The following is a 22,819-nucleotide window of genomic DNA, read 5'->3' as shown; positions in this document are numbered from 1 at the left end:
CTTCATGGAATCCCTTGTAAGGAAAACCTTCGTGAACTCACCACCATTCCCTTTCTCCTTCTTTCTCTCCTTTTATTATTTCTCATTTTCTTCAATTTAATCCTCAACAATTCAAGGATCACCACATTACCCCAATTATTTCTCCATATTTCTCTCTGTGTCTTTCATCTATTGTTTTTTTCTTCTTGTCTTTTTCTTCTAACTTGCATTATCCTTTCTGGGTATTTGTTTTCTTGGTATTCTTTTTTTCTTCATTTTCACTCATCCTAACCATTTTTCTATGACCCCATTTTCTTGTTTTCAATAAAAAGAGATTCTTTTTTATTGGGTCTCTGAGTTTTGGGTTTTTCTTGATGTTCTGATTTAACAAGACTAAGTAGCCCCTTTTTGTTCTTTCTCTTGTCAAGAATTGTCCTTTTTGGATTTTGGCTGTTGGAGTTTGTTTGAAATTCCCAAAAAAAGAGAAAAAGAAGAAGAATTAGTAGCAGCAGCAGCTATGCATTCTGATAAGGAGGGTAAAGGGGGAACTGCAACTCCAATTGCTGAATCTGATTCTGAGATTGAGCATGAGCCTGGTGAGAAAAATGTCAGCAGGCAAATGAGTGAGAGTTCCCTTTACACTACTGAGGATGAGGAAGAAGATGAAACTCATAATAAGATTGAGTTGGGACCACAATGCACTCTCAAAGAACAATTTGAGAAGGATAAGGTGCTTCTTTCCCTCCCCCCTGAACTTCCTTCTTCTTTCTTTTTTTCATTTTTATTTTTTAGTATGATAATGATATGGAATGAGCTTACTTCTTGTTACGTATTGTTTCATAATGTATCTTATTGTGGTGTATTGTATGGTACTGTATTGTTTTGATGTGTACAATGTTTGGATGACGATGATATAGAATGAGCTTACTGGTTGATTGTTTCATGATCAATCGTACTGTGTTGTATTGTATGATAATGTATTGTTTTAATGTATACAATGTTTGGATGGCAACAATATAGAATGAGCTTACTGGTTGTTACGTATTGTTTCATGATGTATCGTATTGTGTTGTATTGTATGATACTGTATTGTTTTAATGTCTACAATGTTTGGATGACAATGATATGGAATGAGCTTACCGGTTGTTACGTATTATTTTCATAATGTATCTTATTGTGTTGTATTGTATTGTATGATACTGTATTGTTTTAATGTATACAATGTTTGGATGACGATGATATGGAATGAGCTTACTAGTTGTTACGTATTGTTTCATGATGTTCAACTCAAAAAAAACGTATTGTTTCATGATGTATCGTATTATGATGTATTGTATGATACCGTATTGTTTTAATGTATACATTGGATGACAATGATATGGAATGAGCTTACCGGTTGTTACATATTGTTTTCATGATATATCGTATTGTGTTGTATTGTATTGTAGCGTATTGTATTGTTATAATGAATACAATGGTTGGATAGATTGTATCGTTTTTCGTTGTTATATAATGTCACACATCTACAATTTAAATTATACTAAATCTATAAGAGAAGTATTTTATCTGGTAGAGGTAATATAAAAAGGTAAGATAAAGGATAAAATAGGACTATTAAATAATAAGTAAAGACAAAATGAGGGGGGAAAGGTAACGACGCGATCACACCATATCGGTCGTTACGCAATATGAGACTTTTCGTCATTACCTAACGATGAATTTAACGATATGATATAATAAAATTTAATACAATAGGTATTAACTATCCAAACAAGCTTCATATAACCAATACCAATTTGTTGGGACTAAAGGGGTAGTTGTTGGTGTTGTAAAGATTGCATTTTTCTGTCTTTTCCATTTATATATGGGAAATTAACTTGAATAGCTGCCCATCCAAAACATATATAAATAAATAGCGTATAGATTTATAATTTAGTGTATAATATATGTGTACTGGCTAGTGGCTATAAATATTTTTGACCGAGAGGCCAAATGTAATAATTTCCCCCCATAAAGATTGCATTTTTACGTCTTACCAAATGTTTTCCCCCCTTCTTTTTGTGTTAATGTTTGGTTATGTTTTTCATGCTTTTTGGAATTTTAGGATGATGAGAGTTTGAGAAGATGGAAGGAGCAGCTTCTTGGAAGTGTGGATATCAATGCTGTTGGAGGTAACCATTCTTTTGGTTTCAAGATTTGCTTCATGAATGAACTTTGTGGAATTTCCTATAACTAACGTGTGAAATTTGAGATCTTTTCCTTTTCTTGTTTATGATGGGGATGACTATCTGTGATGATAAGTAATAGGTTGAAATAGCATATTGTATGATATGGGGTTTGTGTCAGTCCAGAAAATGGAAATGTGAACTTTGGGATGCTTCCTTCTAGTAATGGTCCTCTTCTTTTCCCTACATTTGCGTTTTAACGCATATAAGGCATGATAGAAATATAATTATTTAAGTTCTCTGGATTTTATTTCATTTTATGAGAATGAAATGGATCTGAATAGAGCGAAACAAATGCAGATGATCTGTATAGCCGACTTGAAATTTTTGGTACTGGGCGATAGTTGATTGATTTGATTGCATTTTGGAATGTCATATTAAAGAACAAATTTTGTGGACTTCATATTTGTCGCAATCCAAATTTGTTCTTCCAGGATCAAATCCTTCTCGCGAAATGTCTGTTAGCTTTTAATTGACTTTAATCGAAGGTAGTGTATTCAACAATTCCATTGAGGTATATGAACATACAATTAAGAAAATGAAATGATTTCCTGGATTCTGTTTCATTGGAACATTTATAGTTTGACTAATCATCTGGTAAATGCTATTGTCTCGGTTTTTGAGTCATTGAAACAAATTAGATAACAATTCTGGTGTGATCTTCAAGTGAGGAGCGTTCTTTTTCATCTTGGATTTTACCATCTTCACGAATTTCAGTAACGAAGAATAGAATTCCGATAATGGACCACCCCTTTTGAAGCATAGGTATAGATGACTGAATATATACATAGTGTTAATACTGTTTCTTTCTCTTAACTCACTGCTCACAGCACCAAATTTCATTTTTCCGTCATAAGTCCTGATATGACATTCTGGAAGGTGATTTTTAACTGCTGCTTCTGAGTGTCTGTTAATTGTAATATGTGGTGTAGTAAAGGTAAAAAATTCACTATATCTATGCACAATTTAGCTCTTATTAGTACAGTCAATGTTCTTCAAAAACGACATGTGAGAACTTTTCATGGACATTTGAGATTACCAAAGTCTTGATGACTATGAAAGAAGTATTTCGACAGAAATTCTGACACTTTATACACTGTTTTAATTTGTAGAATCCCTGGATCCAGACGTGAAGATCTTGAGCCTTGAAATCAAGTCACCTGGTAGACCTGATATTGTTCTCCCAATCCCCGAGGGTGGGAAACCCCAGTGTCCATGGTTTACACTGAAAGAAGGGAGCAAATACAGCCTAAAATTCTCATTTCTAGTCACCAATAATATAGTGACAGGGCTCAAATACACAAACACAGTTTGGAAAACTGGTCTCAAAGGTACTAGCTATGCTTTGCTGTCTCTATCTATGTGAATGTGGCGACATCTATTTAAGATGTTTCTGATCAAAGTGCTTTTTTTCTTTTAACAAAACCTATTTCAGTTGACAGCACAAAACAAATGATTGGGGCCTTCAGTCCTCAATTGGAGCCTTATACACATGAAATGCCGGAGGATACTACCCCTTCTGGCATGTTTGCAAGAGGATCTTACTCAGCAAGGACAAAGGTGATTATCTTCTGCCTCACATGCGCTGAACATATTCTTCGTCTATTATTTGACTTGACCCTCATACTATATAATGTACGCCAGAACTGAAAATCTTCCGCTATTATTGAATTTGGTGAATATTAAGTTCTTCAATACTGTGGACTGATCAAGACTGCAGTTGCTTGATAATGTATATGAATTCTAACTGATAACTACATGTAACCTTCCATAAAAAGTGAAGTTAGTAACTTGGAAAATAGGACAAGTTATGTACTGCAGCATGTTAAGATTTCACTGTGTATAAGTTAAATCCTATTTTATCCCATTTCGGAGAATCAGTTGTCATTTCCTTTCATCTTTGTGGATGGGACATAAATTTATTATTCTATAGGTTGATTCATCTAGTCGAGCCGCAATATGATAATGCCAAAAGACAGATTTATTAGGTTGGTTCATAAGCGACATTAAGATCCAAGCATGCACCTAAAGCCTATATTACTCGGACTCTCCAAAAATGCTGCCTCATCTATGATCCTCCAAAAATGCACTACTTCAGGATCTGACGCACACACGATAGCATTTCTTGAAGAGTTCGAGCAACACAGCCTAAAGTTGAAGGGATTTTTAGATATTTTCTTTCATGTTCTTATTTTGGGTAACAACCGTAAATGTTACCCTTAACCAACAAAAACCAAAACACCTAAAGAGCATCTAAACTTCACAACCATCTTCTAGGTAGGGTGTTATGAAGTATTAGGCCTCCGATTCAACAAGCAACTAATTACACAAAGAATCTCTGTAACAATGTACTGCATCTCTGAGATATCTCACACAGCCTAAGTAAATCTAATCTCTCAACAAATTCTTTCTTAATCTGTACCACTACCATGTCCGTATTTACAGTTTATAGCTCTCCAAATATGATATATCATGTTAAGCTTGTGCATCTGACAGACATCATTCTAAAGGCTGTTTTACGCGTATTAATTAAAAAATTTCCTCTTTTTCTTGTTTCAGTTTCTTGATGATGATAACAAGTGCTATCTGGAGATCAACTACACATTTGACATCAAGAAAGAGTGGCAGGCAACATAAACAAAGATGTTGCTTGAATTGTCAAACCAAGACTATTCTTGTTTTCATTCTTCGTAATTTTTGTCCCGTCTTGTCTGATAGTTTTTTGAGAAGAGGAAAAGAAAAAGATAACATTTTGCTGCAGTTGATAATTCAATGATGTGAAGGAGTTAACTTTAGCAGTTAGGTTCTTACTTATTGACTATCATTGAATAAAGTTAAGCTTTGGGCTATGACTGATTAACAATGAGCTCTCTTTCTATCTCTTCCTTCTCTTCGCGTGCATAGGTATCGTCGTTTTTCTAATTGAATGTCCAGTAACTGAGATATCTTGAGAAACCAAAAGATTTTGTTGATCAAATTTTGATCTTTCATGTTATGGTTTTTGCATCCCTGTACTTACCTTCTAACTAAATTGACCATTGTCACCATATTTTTCTCTTCTTAGAGAATCATAGTTGGGAGTTATCTGAGTATAGATTATTCCTTTTACTGTGAGGCCACATATTATATCAAGCTTACTCTTTCATACTTTCATAGTATTATACTGAGTTTCTTGTTATTTTACTGTTTCTTGCACTTCGATTATCATATTACTTTGTGGTTTGTCATGCTTTCTTTAACATTTTGTCTTTGACTTCTTCTATTCCATTGTTTTCTTTTTTGTCGATTTGTTTTGTAATGCTTTTACTTGAGAATCTATCGAAATCAACTTTTTTACCTTGTAAGGGTAAGACTTGCAAACACTTTTTCCTTCTCAGACTTTATTTATACAATTACACTAGTATTTTGTGAATTTAATCTAGGTGAGAGCAAGTTAGTTCAAGCACAACAATAATATTACAGTGAAATTACATCTGGGAAAAATAGAGTGTATGCATACCTTATTATAATCTTGTAGCTAGTGACTGTTTTAAAAAAAATCTCGACTTAAATGAAGCAAATCAAAATAGTAATGAAAAGAAAAAACAGTTGTGAGAAATATAGCAACAAATAGAAAAGCAAGCAAAGAATGAGAACATTAATAAAATATTGTGATCACAATAACATAGTAAACAACGGACAATAATAAATAACAAAAGGCAAGAAATTGAACTAGGTGAATGGCCTTTATACCTTTCTATTTACCGTCATATCCTCAATCAGTTGAAGTTACATTATATTTTTGATAATTAGCTTGGATATGAAGATTATAAAAAATATATTTATTAAAGTGAAATATAAAAACTCCACCCATGACCATGAACCCGACCATGACATGGTACCCATGTGAGCTTGACTTTAAGAACTTTACATAAATTTTAAAAAATAATTTATATTCGATATTTGTATTGGAGTTGAATCGCATACACTAGAAAGACATATAGGCAAACCACATGATTGATTCTTCTCGAGCCTATTTTTATCTTTCGAATTAAGCTTCCAATTTAGTTGTCAGCACATTGAAAAATTAACTAACACTAAATAAAAAAGGTTTTTGATCAAAGTTCTCAAGCCTATAACTGTCCCACTAATTCAAATTTACATCTTATTTGACGCTCTTAATATAAGAGTTTTTGTTGAAGCTACATACTGCAAATTCATTTATTTTCGATGCTCTTAACATAAGAGTTTTTTTATATCGAAAAATTTAAATTCGAGACATCTAATTAAAAAACTACGTTACGTGACCAGATTTCATTAAGAAGGTGCACCCTCTATATTAACTTCTCACACGTTAACATTTCCCCGCATTAAATTCTCAAAACCCCTATTTCTCTCACACACAAAAATGGCCCTAAAATTCAACCGCAATCTCGCCGGAACTCTCTTCTCCGCCGTGGTGATCGCTTCCTTCTTCTTCCACGCCTCTGCCTCACTAGGCGGAGGAAAAGGCGGTTTACTTGGCGGTTGGAGTCGTATAACCGACACAAAAGACAGTAAAGTAGTGGAGATCGGGAAATTTGCAGTGGATCAGTACAACGAGGAGTCCAAGTCTGAATACAAATCCAAATTAGTGTTTAAACGAGTGGTGAAAGGAGAAACACAAGTCGTCGCCGGGACAAATTACCGACTGGTCATCTCCGCCACAGACGGCGGTCGTCGTAGCCGGAGGGGCAATAAGTACTTGGCGGAAGTTTGGGATAAGCCATGGGAGAATTTTAGAAATCTCACTTCCTTCAAAAAATTATAAAAAGTGTTTAATTTTCTGTTGTTTTGGTTGTAAAAAAAGTTGTGTTTATTGTGATTGTTATGTTTCTTATATTACTGTTTGATTAGTGACTTTGTTTACTGTTAATTTATTTGGTTTTCTTTTACATTTTGTTTATCGTGAAAGTGATCGAGTTGGTTGAATCGAAGATTTTCAATAGGATTTTAAGTTCAAACCCTCTAAATATTTTTTCGATCCAGCTCATTGCACGAATTTGGAAGGTATTATAATAACAAACGAGTTTAAGTTATATACTATCTTTATGATTAATTGTTTTTCTTAATATTGATTGATCATATTTTACTTATTGTAATATGTAATTTCATTTTAAATTTTCATATTAAAAAGGTTAACTTGTACATATTTTTGAATGATCAAATAGCTTTTTTTTTGGGTTTCGATAATGCATATAATTTAAGTTCTTAGGCGAAGGTGGATATAATTGGGTATAATTATTTAGCTGTAGGCTTATAGATAAATCTAGTATTTTTATTGCAGAACATAAATTTATATATAAAAAGTTATTAAAATTAAAATTAAAATTATAATAAAATATAGGTTTAATGTTTAATTCTAAAAATATAAGTTTCGTGTGTATATATTGAATTTGAAGAGTTTAAATTTTTTATATTTGCTCCTAATAAGATGTTTTATCTAGCTGAAGTTTTATCCCTTGTCTGAATAAAAATTATTTATACAATCATGTTATATATAAAATATTTAATTTTTTGATAAGCATAATCAAAAATGGTTCAATTTCTCGATTAAACATGGAGTTTTAACTCAAAAGATGATTTTTATTTTTATTTTTCAAAAAAATGGATGCACAACTTGTTGAAATAAAGTTGTACTGAGTGGATAAGTCTTAAATTTCATTAAATTTTGAGCCATTTATTTGATGCTTGGAATTATCAATCTCCTTTTTACTTTTATTTATATGCATTAAATTCATTAAATGGTGCAAGTAAGTGTCACTATTTGTAATGACTTGAACTCTTTTTCTTTTATTTTCTATCTGAAATAATGAATTTAAATTTATGCATCGTAGAATTTGTCTATGGATGCAATATTTATAATTGAATCTATTTCATTTAAAGAAATTCGAAAATAAAATTTCTAATTAAAAAGGGATGAATTTCAATCTTCCCACCCTATATAAATATTAAAATCACAATATAGATATCATATATTGAGATTTCAATTTTCTCACTGGATATAGATATTAAAATCACAGTATAAATATTAAATATTGAGCGGAACAAAATAAATAAATAAATAAAAGAACACATTAAAATTATCTTTTGTTTGCCTCTCCCCTTTTCCTTTAATTATGGATCTATGAATTAGTTAAGAGAATATGACAAAATTAATTTGTCTTCATTGTGAGGAAAAGGACATTTTGTTGCTTCACGTGAAAGTGTCAATATTATCATATAGGATCCCATGCTAATATTAATTATTAAGTCATTTAAAAATCGATCGTTTTCTCAAAAATAAAAAATAAAAATTGATGTGAAATTATAGAGTAAGATAAAGTCTTCCTTAAATGTTAATAAAATTGATATTATTGTGATCGTTTTATTCTTAATTGGATATTTGATTTGAATTCATAAACTTTTTTTAATAAAAATTTAAATTAATATGCAATTTATAAAGAGGAAAAGAATAATGTTTCACTCTTCACAATTTTATTTATTTATCGTTTTGCCTTTTGTTCACTCCCTAAGGCAGCATTTATAATAAGAATAATACATAAATATGTCATTTAACTTGGTTTTAATAAATATGTATGTTCTTTAGTTTTAAGTGTGCACAAATAAACATTGAAACTTGTATAAAATTGAACGAGTAAACACACGCATTCTACGTGGCATAATACACATATGACGAAAATTGCCATGTATAACGTGTGTGTTTACTTGCTCAATTTTATATTAGTTTAAGTGTCTACTTGTGTATACCCAGAATTGAAGGACATAGATGTTAGTTAAAGCCAAGTTAAAGAGCACGTTTATGTAAGTCTTAACGATAAGAGTTATTTGGCTAAATTGCGCTCAAATGTGTAATCTAATGGTTAAATTAGGAAGAACCATAAGATCTCACTATTAAATTTTATACGATACAAAAGTATTAGGTGATTTTTCTCCATTTCTTAAAATCTTAGTAAGTAAAATTTTTGAAAGATAACAAATAACAATTGATCAATCCTTACTGCATCAAGTATCATCATCCAAAGTTTTCAACACAATCATTTAAATCTTTATTAACTAAAAAAATAAGATAAAAGCACATATACTTCATCATGATTACATAATAAACTTACGTATAAGAAACATGTTCATGATTTTTATTTTTATTAGTTAAAGATAAATATTTGATACAACTAAGTATTTATCACAAATATCTCGCTGAATAATCTAGGTGTGTTCTGCACGTCATAAAAATTACTCATTTGATTAAATTACCCTTATTAATTCTTTTAAGAATATTTTTAGGTTAATTTTTTTTATTTTCTAAAATTCAAATATTTTATATACTACTAATTATTTTAGCTATTTATTTATATAGATAAATAAAATAAAGTAGTAGTATCCTAATAATATTATGCAACTATACTTTTACTTGCCACTTGCTAAAAAAATGTTAGATCCGTGATAATATTTTGGGGTGTGGGGCCCAACCAGATTCAACTGAAAACTGGAATCTGCTGTAGCTTCGGTGCACAGAGAGCTAACGGAGCAGATCGGTGGTTCAACAGTCTCCGGTCGCCGGCGGAATCAGTAGTAGCGGAAGCGGCAGCTTTGTCGTTACCGGAAAATAGAATCGGCGCCGGAGACACAGGTCGGGTGAAGATGAAGGGTTTATTATTCAAATCAAAGCCGAAAACTCCGGTTGAACTTGTTCGTCAGACTCGTGATCTCCTTATCTATACACAGCGTAATTCTGATATTCGCGAGAGCAAGCGAGAAGAAAAGGTAATGATTTGTTTATTAAAATAGAATGCTATTGCTGTTTATTTTAATTTTTTCAATCGTAGTGTTTAGACATGCTTAAATTTTTTGTTTAGTTGTGATTTGAGTCGGAGGTAAAGCTAGAATTTTGGGTTTATGAGTTCTGAATTGTAGAGAAACGTAGTTTATTGGTGTTGTGATTAAATTGTTTATACATATTAAGTGAATCTTCTCAACACAAATACTCCTTAGATTTTAATTTGTTTGTGTGATTTTGACTTGGTACGGAGTTTAAGAAAGTAAAGAATATGTTTAAATTTTGCTGTCTTAAAACTTGTCATGATGAAAGTTAGGATTAAAGAGTTTGATGGAAAAGTAAAGAGGTGTTCTTTTTGAAACAGACTTAAAAGAAAAGTAAGACAAACAAATTTAAACAGAAGGAGTACGTGGTTTAGGCGAAATCTATGCAGAACTGTAGTTTTACCCTTGAATCGAGTTTATCTTGCTTTCTTGTTTGTTCGGTTTGATTTTTTTGGTTGTATGCTTTTGAATCTGGATAGTTTTGTGCAATGTCAGAATTGGATGTCCTTAGTTAGCTAAATTTGGATCTGGATCAGTTGTTTTTTTAATATAATTAAGTCTTTACTTTGATTTACATTGGATGCTTAAATTGGTAGAAATTCAATCCAATGAATCAACTATGCCTTAGTCCTGAATTTGTTTGGTCAGTTATATGTGATGAAACTGGTAGATAGAAGTTACTTGGTGTACGTGCTAGTTGTAGTGGGACAACTTTTCAAAGTTGTGTTATCCTTCGACTTGGTTCTATCTTTAGGTTTTGGAGTACTCCATTGATATGAATTGCATGATGAGAAGAAGGAACAACCATATGTAGTTCTGTTTCTAATTGAATATGCCTACATGAATTGGCTATAAATTTGAGTTGTGTACTTCTTTCCTCATCCGAATTTGCAGATGATGGAGTTAAGCAAGACAATGCGAGACTTAAAGTGTGTTCTTTACGGGAATGGTCAATCAGAACCTGTCTCTGATGCTTGTTCTCAGCTGACTCAAGAATTCTTTAGAGAAGACACTCTACGGCTGCTGATTAATATTCTTCCAAAACTGAATTTAGAGGTAATACTTAACCCTTGAATGCATGAAGTTTCTTGTGGTCATGTTGTCTCACTCTTATTGGATCAATTGGCTTTCTTATGCATTTATCTGCATTTCATGAGAATATCATCTGGTTCTCTAGTTTTTGCTTCTGGTTTCACTGCATGTGATTTGGTAATTTGGTGTTGGCTTTTGATGTTTATCGACCCTATTACACATAAGATCTTGTTGTTTCCATCCTCTTGTCTTTCTATTACAAGGAGATTTACTTTTTGCAGGCTCGTAAAGATGCTACTCAAGTAGTTGCAAATCTGCAAAGACAACAGGTTCAATCGCGGTTGATTGCTTGTCATTACTTGGAAGCAAACATTGATCTGATGGATATATTAGTAACAGGGTAAGCAGTGGCAGAAAAGAAGTTTAGGAATATGGTGGCATGTTATTATCATGTGCTTATTGCATTACCAAATTGATTCATTTTATGAGTTTTTAAATTGTTTGAATTAATTTTGGGCTTTTACTTTCTAATACAAATTGCTGATTCTTATGCATGGGCAATCAACAAAAAGAATGGTATGATAGATGAACATGTTATACATAGAATTAAAATAGGATGGTCAAAAAGAAATGCTACTCGGTGCTATGTCATAGTAGGATGCCCATCAGTGAAAGGTAAGTTTTATAGAACAATTTTAAGACCAACAAACATTCACAAGATAAGCGCTCAGAGATGCAAATGCTAAGATAGATGTGTGGTCATATTATATTAGACAAGATTGAAAAAGACCATATTCAGATTAACAGAATGTGCAAGTAGCACATATTGAGTATAGAATGAGAACAGATCGCTTGAGATACTTTGGTCGTGCCCTGTGTTTTCCTCCGGATGCACTGATCCATAGGGATGAAATCATGATGAATGAAGGTGTCAAAGTGGAATAAGGATTAAGGTAGACCTAAAATCACTTGGAACGAAGTTGTCTGGAAAGATATACAATCTTTTGAAATCGATGCATATTAAGTGAAAAATAAGACATGATGGAAGAAAACAATCTATATATTTAGTCTTGTTATACTTTCACTTTAGGTCCTATGCTTTATGGAGTATTTTATCCCTGTCAGATATTTGTTATACCAGTTAAAAATATAGAGAATTTTTCTATTCCTTTTTATTTTGTATAATATTGGTTTGAGATAAGCTTTAATAGAGCTACATGGTTAGTGAGGATTTATATAGCTGAGCCCAACTGTTTGGTATTGAGGCGTTGTTGTAATCAAAGTAACTCGTTGATTCACATAACTAGTCAAGTTTCTTTTCACTAGGTGTGCTGAGGTAGTATTTTTTGCCATTTTTAAAGCCTTGATAGGATAGCTTCTTTTACAAAATTTGTTTCCTAGGAAGAAAAGACGTTTTTGAAGATCATCTGTCAATCTTTTGGCTATTGGTATATGGATTTCTGATGATTCTTTTCCCTTGCCGTTTAGGTATGAGAATACAGAAATGGCTTTGCATTATGGTACGATGCTAAGGGAATGCATTCGACACCAGAGTGTTGCAAGGTGAATCACATGAACCTATCTGATGCGCTTTTTTCTTCTTCATTTGTTTTTCAAACAATTATATATCGTTTGAATTGATTTGTATTAGAGGATTCATATATCTGATCTAAATTGAAGTACGTAATTGCTTTCTTTTTGCTATCTATTTCTAAATTCTTGAGTGTGAATGAAACGTGTTGCAACCTTATGCTGCTACTGCTGGATCTATTTTTTGAGAACATATATATGTGCTTCTGTTGTTAGGTATGTCTTGGAATCAGAGCACGTGAAGAAGTTTTTTGATTATATTCAGCTGCCAAATTTTGACATTGCTGCTGATGCCGCTGCAACTTTTAAGGTTGGGTCCTTTTAATTATGTTAGTGGAATGAATATCTGATAGATAATCGTTGTTCCCTGAAAATATTCTGTTGACATTTCAATGGCTATTCAAGCAAATATGGCATCAATCTTATTCCCTATTGCACTAGCAAACCTCTTAGGAAAAGAAGGAAAGAGAAGCTAATTGTACTCCACATGAACCCTTGGCTGTATAGGGTGTGGTTAGCTTGCTTTTATCAAATCAATAATTGGGGCTTCTTAATGTCTGCTGTAAGAACTTGCTGAATTAATTTCTACTGAAATTCAGTAGATTGGTCGTACTATGGTCATTTAAAGCTAATAGTGGTCTTGACATATTTATTGTTGTTCTGAGAAGCTTTTGCTCTTTCTTAAGAGTTGCTTCTCATGCCTACTGCAGCAGTATCCCAATTTGGTTGCAATATTTTTTGCAGGAACTCTTGACGAGGCACAAATCAACAGTAGCTGAGTTTCTTTCGAAGAATTATGACTGGGTAATAGATTTAGTATATTTGTCTTATTGCTTGTTATTGTACACATGCAAGTGAATTGTTTGCATAGTTACCAGGAGTTCTCTATGAACTTGTTGCTGTTTGTTTTGTTATCTATAGTTAAAAGTTGTTCTTTAGAAACTTCTTGCTTAATATAGCTTTGATACTTAACGTGTTTTGTTGTAGGCACTATTATTTTCTTTATTACAATGAAATGATTCTTATAGTACTGATGGAACACTCAGTTTATGCACATTTACGTTTATGTTTTGGGGCTTCATCTTTATGGCTTTCAGAGTCTACTTTATTAATCTTAGAAACTCTTGCTTTCACCCGATGGTGCCTCTTGAGACACCTTTCCATTATCAACAAAGGGGTGATAAATTGTGACATGTAATTGGAAAGAGAAGTTGTGTTAAGAACCTTAGAGTCTGTTCTTGTTTCTGCCCTTTTCCTTTCACCCAGGTTTGTGTAGTTGAGGGTAGGCAGAATATGATCAACTGTTATTATCTGAAGGATATCGGTAAGGAGGATTCTAGTGCCAGCTACATGAATTCTCAGTGTTTTGTACTTGGTGTTAATGATTGGTACATAAACATGTTCAACATTTATCTGTATGATATATATTTTTTAACTTCTAATAGCTTTTTCCGGTTTTCTTGTTGGATTTTCTCATCAATTACTCTTTCTTTGATAAATGAATCACGAGGAACTTATTCTGTGCTGGTTTTGCTTTCAGTTCTTTGCCGAGTATAACTCCAAACTGCTAGAGTCCAGTAATTACATCACCAGAAGGCAAGCTATCAAGGTAAGGGAAGCCTCCGCTCTTCTTGTAGACAACTTGTGCTGTATAATATACTTCCGAAAAATTCTGTTTCTTCAGAAACTTTTTCACATCTTTTGGTATGTATCTTGGTGGAACCAAGTACATAGTATCCATACATGTTTGATGTGCATTTTCTACCTCAAGCCCTCCTCATATTACATTGATAACATCTTTTCTTGATCTCTTGTATACTGATCCTCATTTTGTTGAAAGAGTTGTTTTTGCATCTTCCTTTTCAGGGCTGTGTTTGTAGTTGACATCGTAAATTCTTTAGAAAACATTTTTATATGTACCTTTTGGGTTGGGCTTAGCAGATATCCTCTTTCCACGAAAAAGCAGGGAAGAGGAGGAAATTGAGGGTCTTGGATAAGAGAGAATTGAATGAAATTCATGTATTCAGAATTTAGCAGTTTTACAGATTCACTAGAATGGAGTGATTCAATCTGTTGATTGACGGGAAATAGAACCTTTTGACTTTGAAGAGAAATTTCCAGTGGTTCAGTTTTTTTCTTCTTTTTTTCCATTTATTCAGACTCTCTGTCATTTCTTTCTACCGAAAATTCATAATGTTATACACCACTATAGGTCATTATTGTTCTGGAGTCTTTCTTCATTTTTTTCACACAGTGAGTCTTTCCAATTTATATTTAGGTAGCTTGTAGCCTGACAGGTATCCCTTTTTCATTGTTTTTCTTTTTATCTTTAAAGATGTTTGTTTTATTGTTGCAGCTGTTGGGAGACATCCTGCTCGACCGCTCAAATGCCGCAGTAATGACGCGTTACGTTAGTTCAAGAGACAACTTAAGGATCCTTATGAATCTTCTCAGGGTATTGAGCTATATTTTGTTGCATTGTTCTTATTTCAGCCCTCTCTTCCTGACCGTCATTCTACTTTATTCTGTAATCTTGTATTCTCTTGAAGTTTCTTAGTTCTTTTGGTGCATTTGATTTTATCGTCTTCTTATTTTGTGGGTGGTGGGTTTTTTACCATATCTATCATGAAATGGTTGCAGTCGATATTCGCTTTGCAACATCAGTTCAAGTTTTTGTGTGTGATAAGTCCAACCCAATCCAATGGACAAATCGTTAACTTGTGAAATGAGTAAAATTAGATGGACTACTTTTTACTTAGCACAAAAGACTTGAACGAATGTCACTCACTCATTTGAACAAGTTTAGAGACTCGGATGGCAACTTTTACGTGTATAGAGAAAGTTGTGCAGCTCCCTTTTCCATCACTTTAGCTGATGATCTGAAAAGCCAGCCTCGCACCGAGAAGAATGGCTACGCTACGCCATCAAAATATCTTCTTGAATTTCTGTGATTTTTTGTTGATTGCTGATTTCCTCATTTGGCAGGAATCAAGCAAGAGTATCCAGATAGAAGCATTCCATGTTTTCAAGGTACTCTATTGATTTTGACTTCTTTTAACCATGTCCGCTGACTGTTCCGTTAGCAACAGCTTAGTCTCTGACTTTCGTCTTTTGCAGTTATTTGCTGCAAACAAGAACAAGCCTTCAGATATCATTAGCATCCTCGTCGCAAATAGAAGCAAGCTTCTGCGCCTCTTTGCCGATTTTAAGACTGATAAAGGTACATGCATACAAAGTAAATATCAATTACCAATATGTTACATGCACATAAATATGAACTCAGAACTGTATCTCGTGAAAGGATACCTCACAGTTAAGCTGGCTCGGATACGACAATTATCCGAAAACGTAACATTATTCCTAACTCTTGCATCTTTTCTTATCTTACAGAGGATGAGCAATTTGAGGCTGACAAAGCACAAGTTGTCAAAGAAATTGCAGCCCTTGAAACCAAGGAACTCTCTTGAACTCAGTACTAGTTAGTTCCTAAGCTGTCAAGGTTATGGCTCTCTGTGTGTGTATATGAATGATATTTTTTCTCAACTGAACTTAGCTCTTGAAATTATTAATTAACCTTCACTTTTTGTTTGTGGTTATTTTGTCATTTGTTTCCTTCATCTTCTTTCTCTAGTCAAAACACACTTTTTTTTTTCTAAAGGTTTGGAGATTTTATTGTTGTATTTCATTCGAACGTATTTTGATAAATTGATTCTTTTTTTGCCGATTGTATATCGGAAACAATCTCCCTAAGGTAGAAGGTTAGCGTACACGGTACACCTTACCTTCCTCACACTCCACTAGTAAAATTATTCTATTGTGTAGTTGAAGTGGTCAAACTAGAGCCTCCACTTTCTTTTCATTATAACTATATAAAAGTTGGAGCATTATAACTACGTAAAATTGCATGTTTTGTTTTTTAAATTGGCTAATTTGTATTGAAATTTTTGTTCTTTTGCCACCAACTTATATGGAAAAAGGATATGATATATCCCAAACTTTGTTATTTATAGCTCATATACCCATCGTTATGAAAGTGATTTATAGATACCTTATTGTTTTACAAATAACTTATATATACTATTTGCATCTAATTAAAATGAAAAAAAATAATTTTAAATTAATTTTTATTAACTTTTTTATATTAAAAATATCCATGTACGTGTATATTTGATCCTTCTCATATGTTTTTATTACTTTTTAAATTTAACCACTAATTTGAATTATTTTGATGATCAAATTTATTTTTTCACTTATTTTCTTGAAAAATTATATTAGTTTTAATTTATTTTCTCTTTTTTCATTCACACTTATTTCTTTATATTTCTCTTAGTTTTACACTAAATAGTGAAAGTAAAATGAAACAAGAATACGAAACTCAAATAATAATAATCAAAGAAGTTAAAAAATAATTTGTGTGAAAAATATTAAATACATGATTTTTTTTCAAATATTGAAAATCAAAAAAATTAATTTTAAATTGATTTTTTTATCACTTTTGTAATGGTATGCGTATATGTGAGCTACTTTTGCAATGACAAAAAGTATGTGTGAGTCAATTTTATAACGATATGACGATATAGTTATATGTGAACCACTTTTATAACGAGAATATATCAATATTAAATGACAAAGTTGAGTGGTATATCTAATATTTTCCCAACTTATATTTAGCAAAGCACAAGTTATTGAGAAATCAAAAACATGTCTGAATAAAATTTGTAAAATATTATAATACTAAAAAATAAATTATTTAGCATGATAGGCAAAAATTAAACACCAACACAAAATGGTCAAAAGTGCAAATAACCAATTACTTATTTATTTCTTCTACATCTTCTCTTCTAAGATTTTAGGGTTTAGCATAAACCCTAACAAAATTGGGCATCAATGGAGGCACTGAAAGAGTGTAGGGCGAATTTGGTTGTGAATTTACATCCATCAAACGCCAAAAACGTCGAAACCGCTGTTTATCGCGAACTCAGCTCTCTTCTTTTCAAGTAATTCCTCATCATCCTTCCTATTTAGTGTTAAATTGAAGTACGGTTCAATTTGAAGTTGCAGACTTTGAGTTTTGTGTTTTTCTCAGTGAAATCTATCTACAAACGAATTTAACAAAAAAAGTGATTTTTTTGGTTTTGATATGAGAAATTTTGGTGAATGTTACATTTTTTAGTGTGGAGATGTTAATTAGTTGATGATGCATGTTTCGTTTCAATAGAGTGTTTATTAATCCATTTTTAGTTAATTATATTGCTCGGTCTCTCCAAAAAATGTTGCTGCAACATAGGTTTGAAGAAGGTTTGTCTAGAACTTCCCATATGTGAGCTTTGTATAGCTGGCTTTGAGCTAGCATAAAAGAGGAGAGTTGTGGTAGGTTGACTGAGTGCATAAATAAATATAGTCATAATATGATGAGTCCTCTAAACATTGGCTTTGTCTATGCATCATGCCGTATATCAGCATGGTGGGTGTCTGATAAAAAAGGCGAGAGGGAGGTTGGATTACCCTACTTTTCTGCTTACTGTAGCATAGGCCTTCGCCACTTCAAACGGGCGCTTCACCCCTCTTTTTTTTGAATTAGAAAGGTTGGATTACATCTTTGCAAGTAGTTAGGGATTGATGTGTGGCTGATTATTATTGTTATTTTTGATGTTGATTGTAAATGTGCAAGCAATTTTACTTATCAGCTTGTTCAATCAGTTGAACAGATTATTGGGTTTATTATCCGATGGTGGCTTCTTTTAATGCCTGTTTTATTTGGGCTGACAATCCTTCTATTTAAAGCTCCTACTTTTCATGGGTTAATGTTTTCTTTCTTCTCTTCCCTCCCCCATTATCACTAAGGAATTTGGTGTTTGAGTGTATTTGGCCTTTTGCTCCACTTGTTTCTTAGGTACCTTTGTTCATAAGGCTCCTTTCTTTTTACAGGTTTAATGAAGCTTTAGATGGTGTGGTATTGACTTATGAACCCAAGTTCAGTAGCAATTTGGCTAGAATTCTTCCAGGAATTCACCCTTATTTTGGTGTGAGACTTGAAGCAAAGTTGCTACTTTTTAATCCAAAGCCAGAAATGCTATTAGGTAGTCCTGCAACTTAGTTCTTATTTGCGTAATATCATGTGGATTCAAACACATTAGTTTTTTTAAAAAAACAATTGTTTGTTAAATTGTACTCTAGCTCAGTGACTTTCCAGGCTTTTAGTTCTTGTAGTGAAGTTGGAGTAAAATGCTAAAGTAATGCAAATTTTCTTAATTTCACAACCTCATTGTTCTCCCTTTTTCAGAAACTCAAAGTTCAACTTCCCACCCTAGAGATATAAATATTTAAGGGGGAGTTTGGTAGAGTGTATTATGAAAAATAATGCATGCATTAGTTGTGTATTAGCAGTACCTTGTTTGGTACACTTTTTCATGCTATGTAGCATTAGTTATACACCCTGTTGTGTATTGAGGAGTGTTTTACTAATGCCATGGATTTCTAGGTATTAGTACTACAAAGGGATTTTTTGTAAATAAATATTTTTATACAATGCATGCTATTTTTAATTTACATTTTTTTCACCATAATTGTGAAGGACATTTTTGTAAATAAATATTTTTATACCATGCATGCTATTTTTAATATACTAAACCAAACAGTGCATAAGAAATAATCTATGTATAACTAATGCACGCATTACTAATACACTCTATTTAGCATTATTTTTCTACACTCTACCAAACGACCCCTAAATGCTTAAGAGTGTATGTCAAGGTATAATATGGTAAATTCATTTGGATTGACTTTGTTTCTTTAATCCTACTTTTGATATTGATCTTTTCAGAAGGTGAGGTCGTTAAAGTTGGCGAGCAGTCTATTCACATAGTAGTTCTTGGTTTTTCTTCTGCTGTCATAGCAGATGAGGACATTCGAGAAGATTTCAAGTATAAAATTGTAAGCACTTTGAACTAATGAGACCTTGAGTTGAGATATAGATTTGATACTGATTTGTCTTTGGATATGTTTCTCTTTTCGTAGAAACACGGGAAAGAAGTTTTTGTCAGCAGATCTAACAAGAAACACAGGATCAAAGTGGGAACTACTCTACGGTTCTCAGTCAAGAAGTAAGATCTTCGGTCATATTTCTTTTTTGAGCTCTGGAAACTCTTTTCCTGCTTTCCTCTAAAATAGGGATTGATACATAACAAAAGTAATATAAAATAAAAAAAGAAAAGAAGCATATATGCAGTTATTTTGGTCCAGTGACAAGTTATATAGATATACGAGTCTGCTTTCAAGGCAGCATCTTGAATTTGAGAGAAGCTTGTCTCAGTGTGGCAGAGTAGTCTTGGTCAATAGTGTTCTTGAATTCTTGTACTTTGATTATCATATTATTTTGTTGTAGTTACTACTACTTTTTTCAGATTGCTTTGTCATACTTTCTATAGTCTTTTTCCATGACTTCTTCACTTCCGTCATTTTCTTTTCCAACTGCTTTGAATTGCTTTTCCTCGAGCTGAGGATCTATCAGAAACAACCTCTCTACCGCCCAAGGTTGGGGTAGGTCTGCGAATACTCTACCCTCCCAGACCGCACGCGTGGGATTACACACTAGGCATTGTTGTTGTTGTTGTTGTTGTTGTGTTGTAGAGAAAGAGATCATGAGATTTAAGAATATGGTGCATAGATATGACAATGAATCAAGGGAGAGTCATATAACTAATGACTTTGAACTATTGTAATAGCTAAAAGAGGTGTAATTTAGGAGGTGACATTTTGTTTTTTTAGTATCACATAAATGAAAAAATAGAAAAAAGACCAACAATTAAGTAAAAAATAAAAATATATAGTCCAGTCACTGAGAGTGCCAAGTACCTCTCTTATGACCAGAATTTTATTAATATATAAGTAGATAGATAAATATAGATTTTCAATGGGCTATAGTAGCCCTAATTTGTTGGGTTGTCTGCATGAATGATTTCCTGAATTTGCATGTTCCTTAATTATTGCGGTGTTTAGATAGTAATCCTTACAATCTTTCTACTACTGAATCTTAATTCCCTTTTGCTTCTCCTTTCAGCTCTGCATTTGATTTTTTTGGTTACTTTAAAGGATGAATTAGACTTGATGTCGTGCTTTTTATTTGTAGTTTTGATGAAGAGATACTACATATATGTGGGTCATTAATTCCAGATAACACAGGAAATATTCAATGGTTGGAAACGAAGGCAGAAGAGTCTCAAGCTTACAGGTTTGCTAACTGTGAAGTTTCTATTCACTTATTTCATTCCATCACTCCGCCTCATGCATTTTTCTGATATTGCAGCATTACAGAAAAGAGGATAGGCAACAAAAGGGCTGCTGAATTGCTTGAGCCTGATAACTTAGTACCCTACAGGGAAAAGCTGAAATCTGAAAATCATATTAAGAAATTGAAAAAATCTAAAAGCAGAGACAGCTGAATATGCTAATTGTATGCATACATCACAACAATTTTTTGGCAAGGTACTCATTTCCTGTTCTTTTGTTTTTGTTTTCATGTCTTAGTTGGTCTACTCATTACATTTCTGAGTTTGATCTTCCATTCATTCCTCGGATCTCAAATAAATTTCCACTCGTAGTTTTCCAATTTATTTTAACTTTGGATAATTAATATGATACCTCCTGCATTACAAAGAGGTTAAGGAAATAAATAGCTACATCCAACCAAGGGAAGAGGATGATTCATTTTGGTGTATGGAGCAACAACAATTTGGGACTTGGAAGTCAAAATCCAATAATGGGAAATGAGGTTAAACTCATCTTCCTTGGTCCCTTATGTATTTTGGATGATTTACTGGATAAATATGAAAGCTCAAGGATGTAGTTACTAGAAAACGAACATAAGTTGATGCTCTTTCGTGCCGTTTGTTTTCTGATGATGGTGGTGAGAGATTTGATGGTTTAGGTGATGGTGGAGGAGAAAGGTCTTGTCTTTGAGCAAAGGTGGTTGTTGCATCGTGCTGGACTGCTAAGACAGAAAAATAATTTAATAAAAGATGTTAAAAGAGTTTATGATATGTTTCTTGGCTTCTCAGTTCTCACTCTTTGAGAGTGTAATGCACTCTCTTTGCCACATATATCATTTCGTTTCAAGATAGCAAAGTATAGTAGTGAGTAACAGATAATCCGGGGATCGTTTTTTTCTTCTTCAAAGAATCCAGGTCTAGTTTAGGTGTGACGGGTGTTTTTATACTTTTTCCCATCTCAGATCAACTTCCTCCCATAATTTTCCAATTTGTATTTGATGCTTTGATATGACATATTGCCCTTCACCCCCTCCCCTTTCTTTTGTTATACATGTCCTTAACCACTACATACATGGAAATTTTTGTAGTGCCTCAACTCTCATGCTAAGGCTACTTTACATGCATTAAATTTGGACCCGAAGGTGGATGTCAAAACTATAGAGAATTAGTTCAACAACTTGGACGCGAGGTGATTTGTGAAGAAGGGAGCGGTAAAGATGGCCAATGTTTTACTGGTTTTTGTTGTTGTTACTGCTCATGATAATATAGTAGGAGGTAGATTAAACTTTGATTTGCATAATCCTTTATCAATGTAATCTCATTTTTGCTCAACTAAATACTGTCTTAGTTTCAATGACACTAGTGCCAATATAAATTGCTGTATTTTTTCTCAGAATTGGCAAAGTAAAACCAGATCTGCTTTCTGTGTGGTGCACAACATGTTACATACCAATCAGTCTAAATGTAAGGGCAGTACAGATGCTTGGCTTTCCGAAGAGAGTCGGATTGTTTCCATAGCTTGAACCCGTGGTCACAACCTACCACAACTCTTATCATTGCGCTGAAGCTCCTCGTTCAACGTGGTCACACAACGGCATCGCGCATAACACAAACTAATAGTTAGCCAGCAACTTAACTGACATTTAACTTCCATCTTTAGAACAAAAAAGCAGGAAATAAGCCGATCAATTTCAGAAAATTACCCACTAAATTGACAGATTTATTATGTACACCATTTAAAAGGAAAGTAGCTTGGGATGCACCTAGTAGAAGAAGATACTTGATGGAATAATCGAGGTATGTACAAGTTGGTTTGGACATTATCATCATCATTAATTGAATATTACTTGCGACGTGATGTGTGACACCGAGATAGATGTACTAATG

The 22,819-nt window shown here is 33.0% G+C and overlaps 4 protein-coding genes across 4 annotated transcripts; all 4 read left to right on the top strand.

Moving 5' to 3' along the window:
- On the top strand, positions 1 to 5,049 carry LOC125869367 (rho GDP-dissociation inhibitor 1-like). Its single transcript, XM_049549948.1, has 5 exons — positions 1 to 709; positions 2,084 to 2,150; positions 3,317 to 3,535; positions 3,640 to 3,764; positions 4,764 to 5,049. The coding sequence occupies exons 1-5, from the start codon at positions 497 to 499 to the stop codon at positions 4,839 to 4,841; spliced, it is 702 nt and encodes a 233-aa protein (XP_049405905.1). The 5' UTR covers positions 1 to 496; the 3' UTR covers positions 4,842 to 5,049.
- A 1,507-nt stretch (positions 5,050 to 6,556) lies between these two features.
- On the top strand, positions 6,557 to 7,098 carry LOC125869370 (cysteine proteinase inhibitor 5-like). Its single transcript, XM_049549950.1, has one exon. It carries the CDS (start codon positions 6,592 to 6,594, stop codon positions 6,991 to 6,993), a length of 402 nt encoding a protein of 133 aa, XP_049405907.1. The 5' UTR covers positions 6,557 to 6,591; the 3' UTR covers positions 6,994 to 7,098.
- Positions 7,099 to 9,646: 2,548 nt separating this feature from the next.
- Positions 9,647 to 16,282, top strand: LOC125867552 (putative MO25-like protein At5g47540). Its single transcript, XM_049548097.1, has 11 exons — positions 9,647 to 9,986; positions 10,938 to 11,099; positions 11,357 to 11,475; positions 12,564 to 12,638; positions 12,882 to 12,975; positions 13,410 to 13,469; positions 14,206 to 14,274; positions 15,022 to 15,120; positions 15,651 to 15,695; positions 15,783 to 15,885; positions 16,056 to 16,282. The coding sequence occupies exons 1-11, from the start codon at positions 9,864 to 9,866 to the stop codon at positions 16,130 to 16,132; spliced, it is 1,026 nt and encodes a 341-aa protein (XP_049404054.1). The 5' UTR covers positions 9,647 to 9,863; the 3' UTR covers positions 16,133 to 16,282.
- A 1,185-nt stretch (positions 16,283 to 17,467) lies between these two features.
- LOC125867528 (uncharacterized) lies at positions 17,468 to 22,362 on the top strand. Its single transcript, XM_049548066.1, has 7 exons — positions 17,468 to 17,662; positions 18,594 to 18,745; positions 19,489 to 19,598; positions 19,683 to 19,768; positions 20,794 to 20,895; positions 20,971 to 21,149; positions 22,021 to 22,362. The coding sequence occupies exons 1-6, from the start codon at positions 17,553 to 17,555 to the stop codon at positions 21,104 to 21,106; spliced, it is 696 nt and encodes a 231-aa protein (XP_049404023.1). The 5' UTR covers positions 17,468 to 17,552; the 3' UTR covers positions 21,107 to 21,149; positions 22,021 to 22,362.
- Positions 22,363 to 22,819: the final 457 nt, after the last annotated feature.

Source organism: Solanum stenotomum, chromosome 6, assembly GCF_019186545.1.
Source record: "Solanum stenotomum isolate F172 chromosome 6, ASM1918654v1, whole genome shotgun sequence".
NCBI lineage: Eukaryota > Viridiplantae > Streptophyta > Magnoliopsida > Solanales > Solanaceae > Solanum > Solanum stenotomum.
This window is presented reverse-complemented; position numbering and strand designations above follow the sequence as displayed.

Coding starts and splice junctions, on each gene's coding strand:
- LOC125869367 (XM_049549948.1), top strand. CDS start 497: ATGCATTCTGATAAGGAGGGTAAAGGGGGAACTGCAACTCCAATTGCT. Junction 710..2,083: donor AACAATTTGAGAAGGATAAG/GTGCTTCTTTCC, acceptor TTGGAATTTTAG/GATGATGAGAGTTTGAGAAG. Junction 3,536..3,639: donor TTGGAAAACTGGTCTCAAAG/GTACTAGCTATG, acceptor AACCTATTTCAG/TTGACAGCACAAAACAAATG.
- LOC125869370 (XM_049549950.1), top strand. CDS start 6,592: ATGGCCCTAAAATTCAACCGCAATCTCGCCGGAACTCTCTTCTCCGCC.
- LOC125867552 (XM_049548097.1), top strand. CDS start 9,864: ATGAAGGGTTTATTATTCAAATCAAAGCCGAAAACTCCGGTTGAACTT. Junction 11,100..11,356: donor TTCCAAAACTGAATTTAGAG/GTAATACTTAAC, acceptor TACTTTTTGCAG/GCTCGTAAAGATGCTACTCA. Junction 12,639..12,881: donor CGACACCAGAGTGTTGCAAG/GTGAATCACATG, acceptor TTCTGTTGTTAG/GTATGTCTTGGAATCAGAGC.
- LOC125867528 (XM_049548066.1), top strand. CDS start 17,553: ATGGAGGCACTGAAAGAGTGTAGGGCGAATTTGGTTGTGAATTTACAT. Junction 17,663..18,593: donor CTCAGCTCTCTTCTTTTCAA/GTAATTCCTCAT, acceptor TTCTTTTTACAG/GTTTAATGAAGCTTTAGATG. Junction 19,769..20,793: donor CTACGGTTCTCAGTCAAGAA/GTAAGATCTTCG, acceptor TTTTATTTGTAG/TTTTGATGAAGAGATACTAC.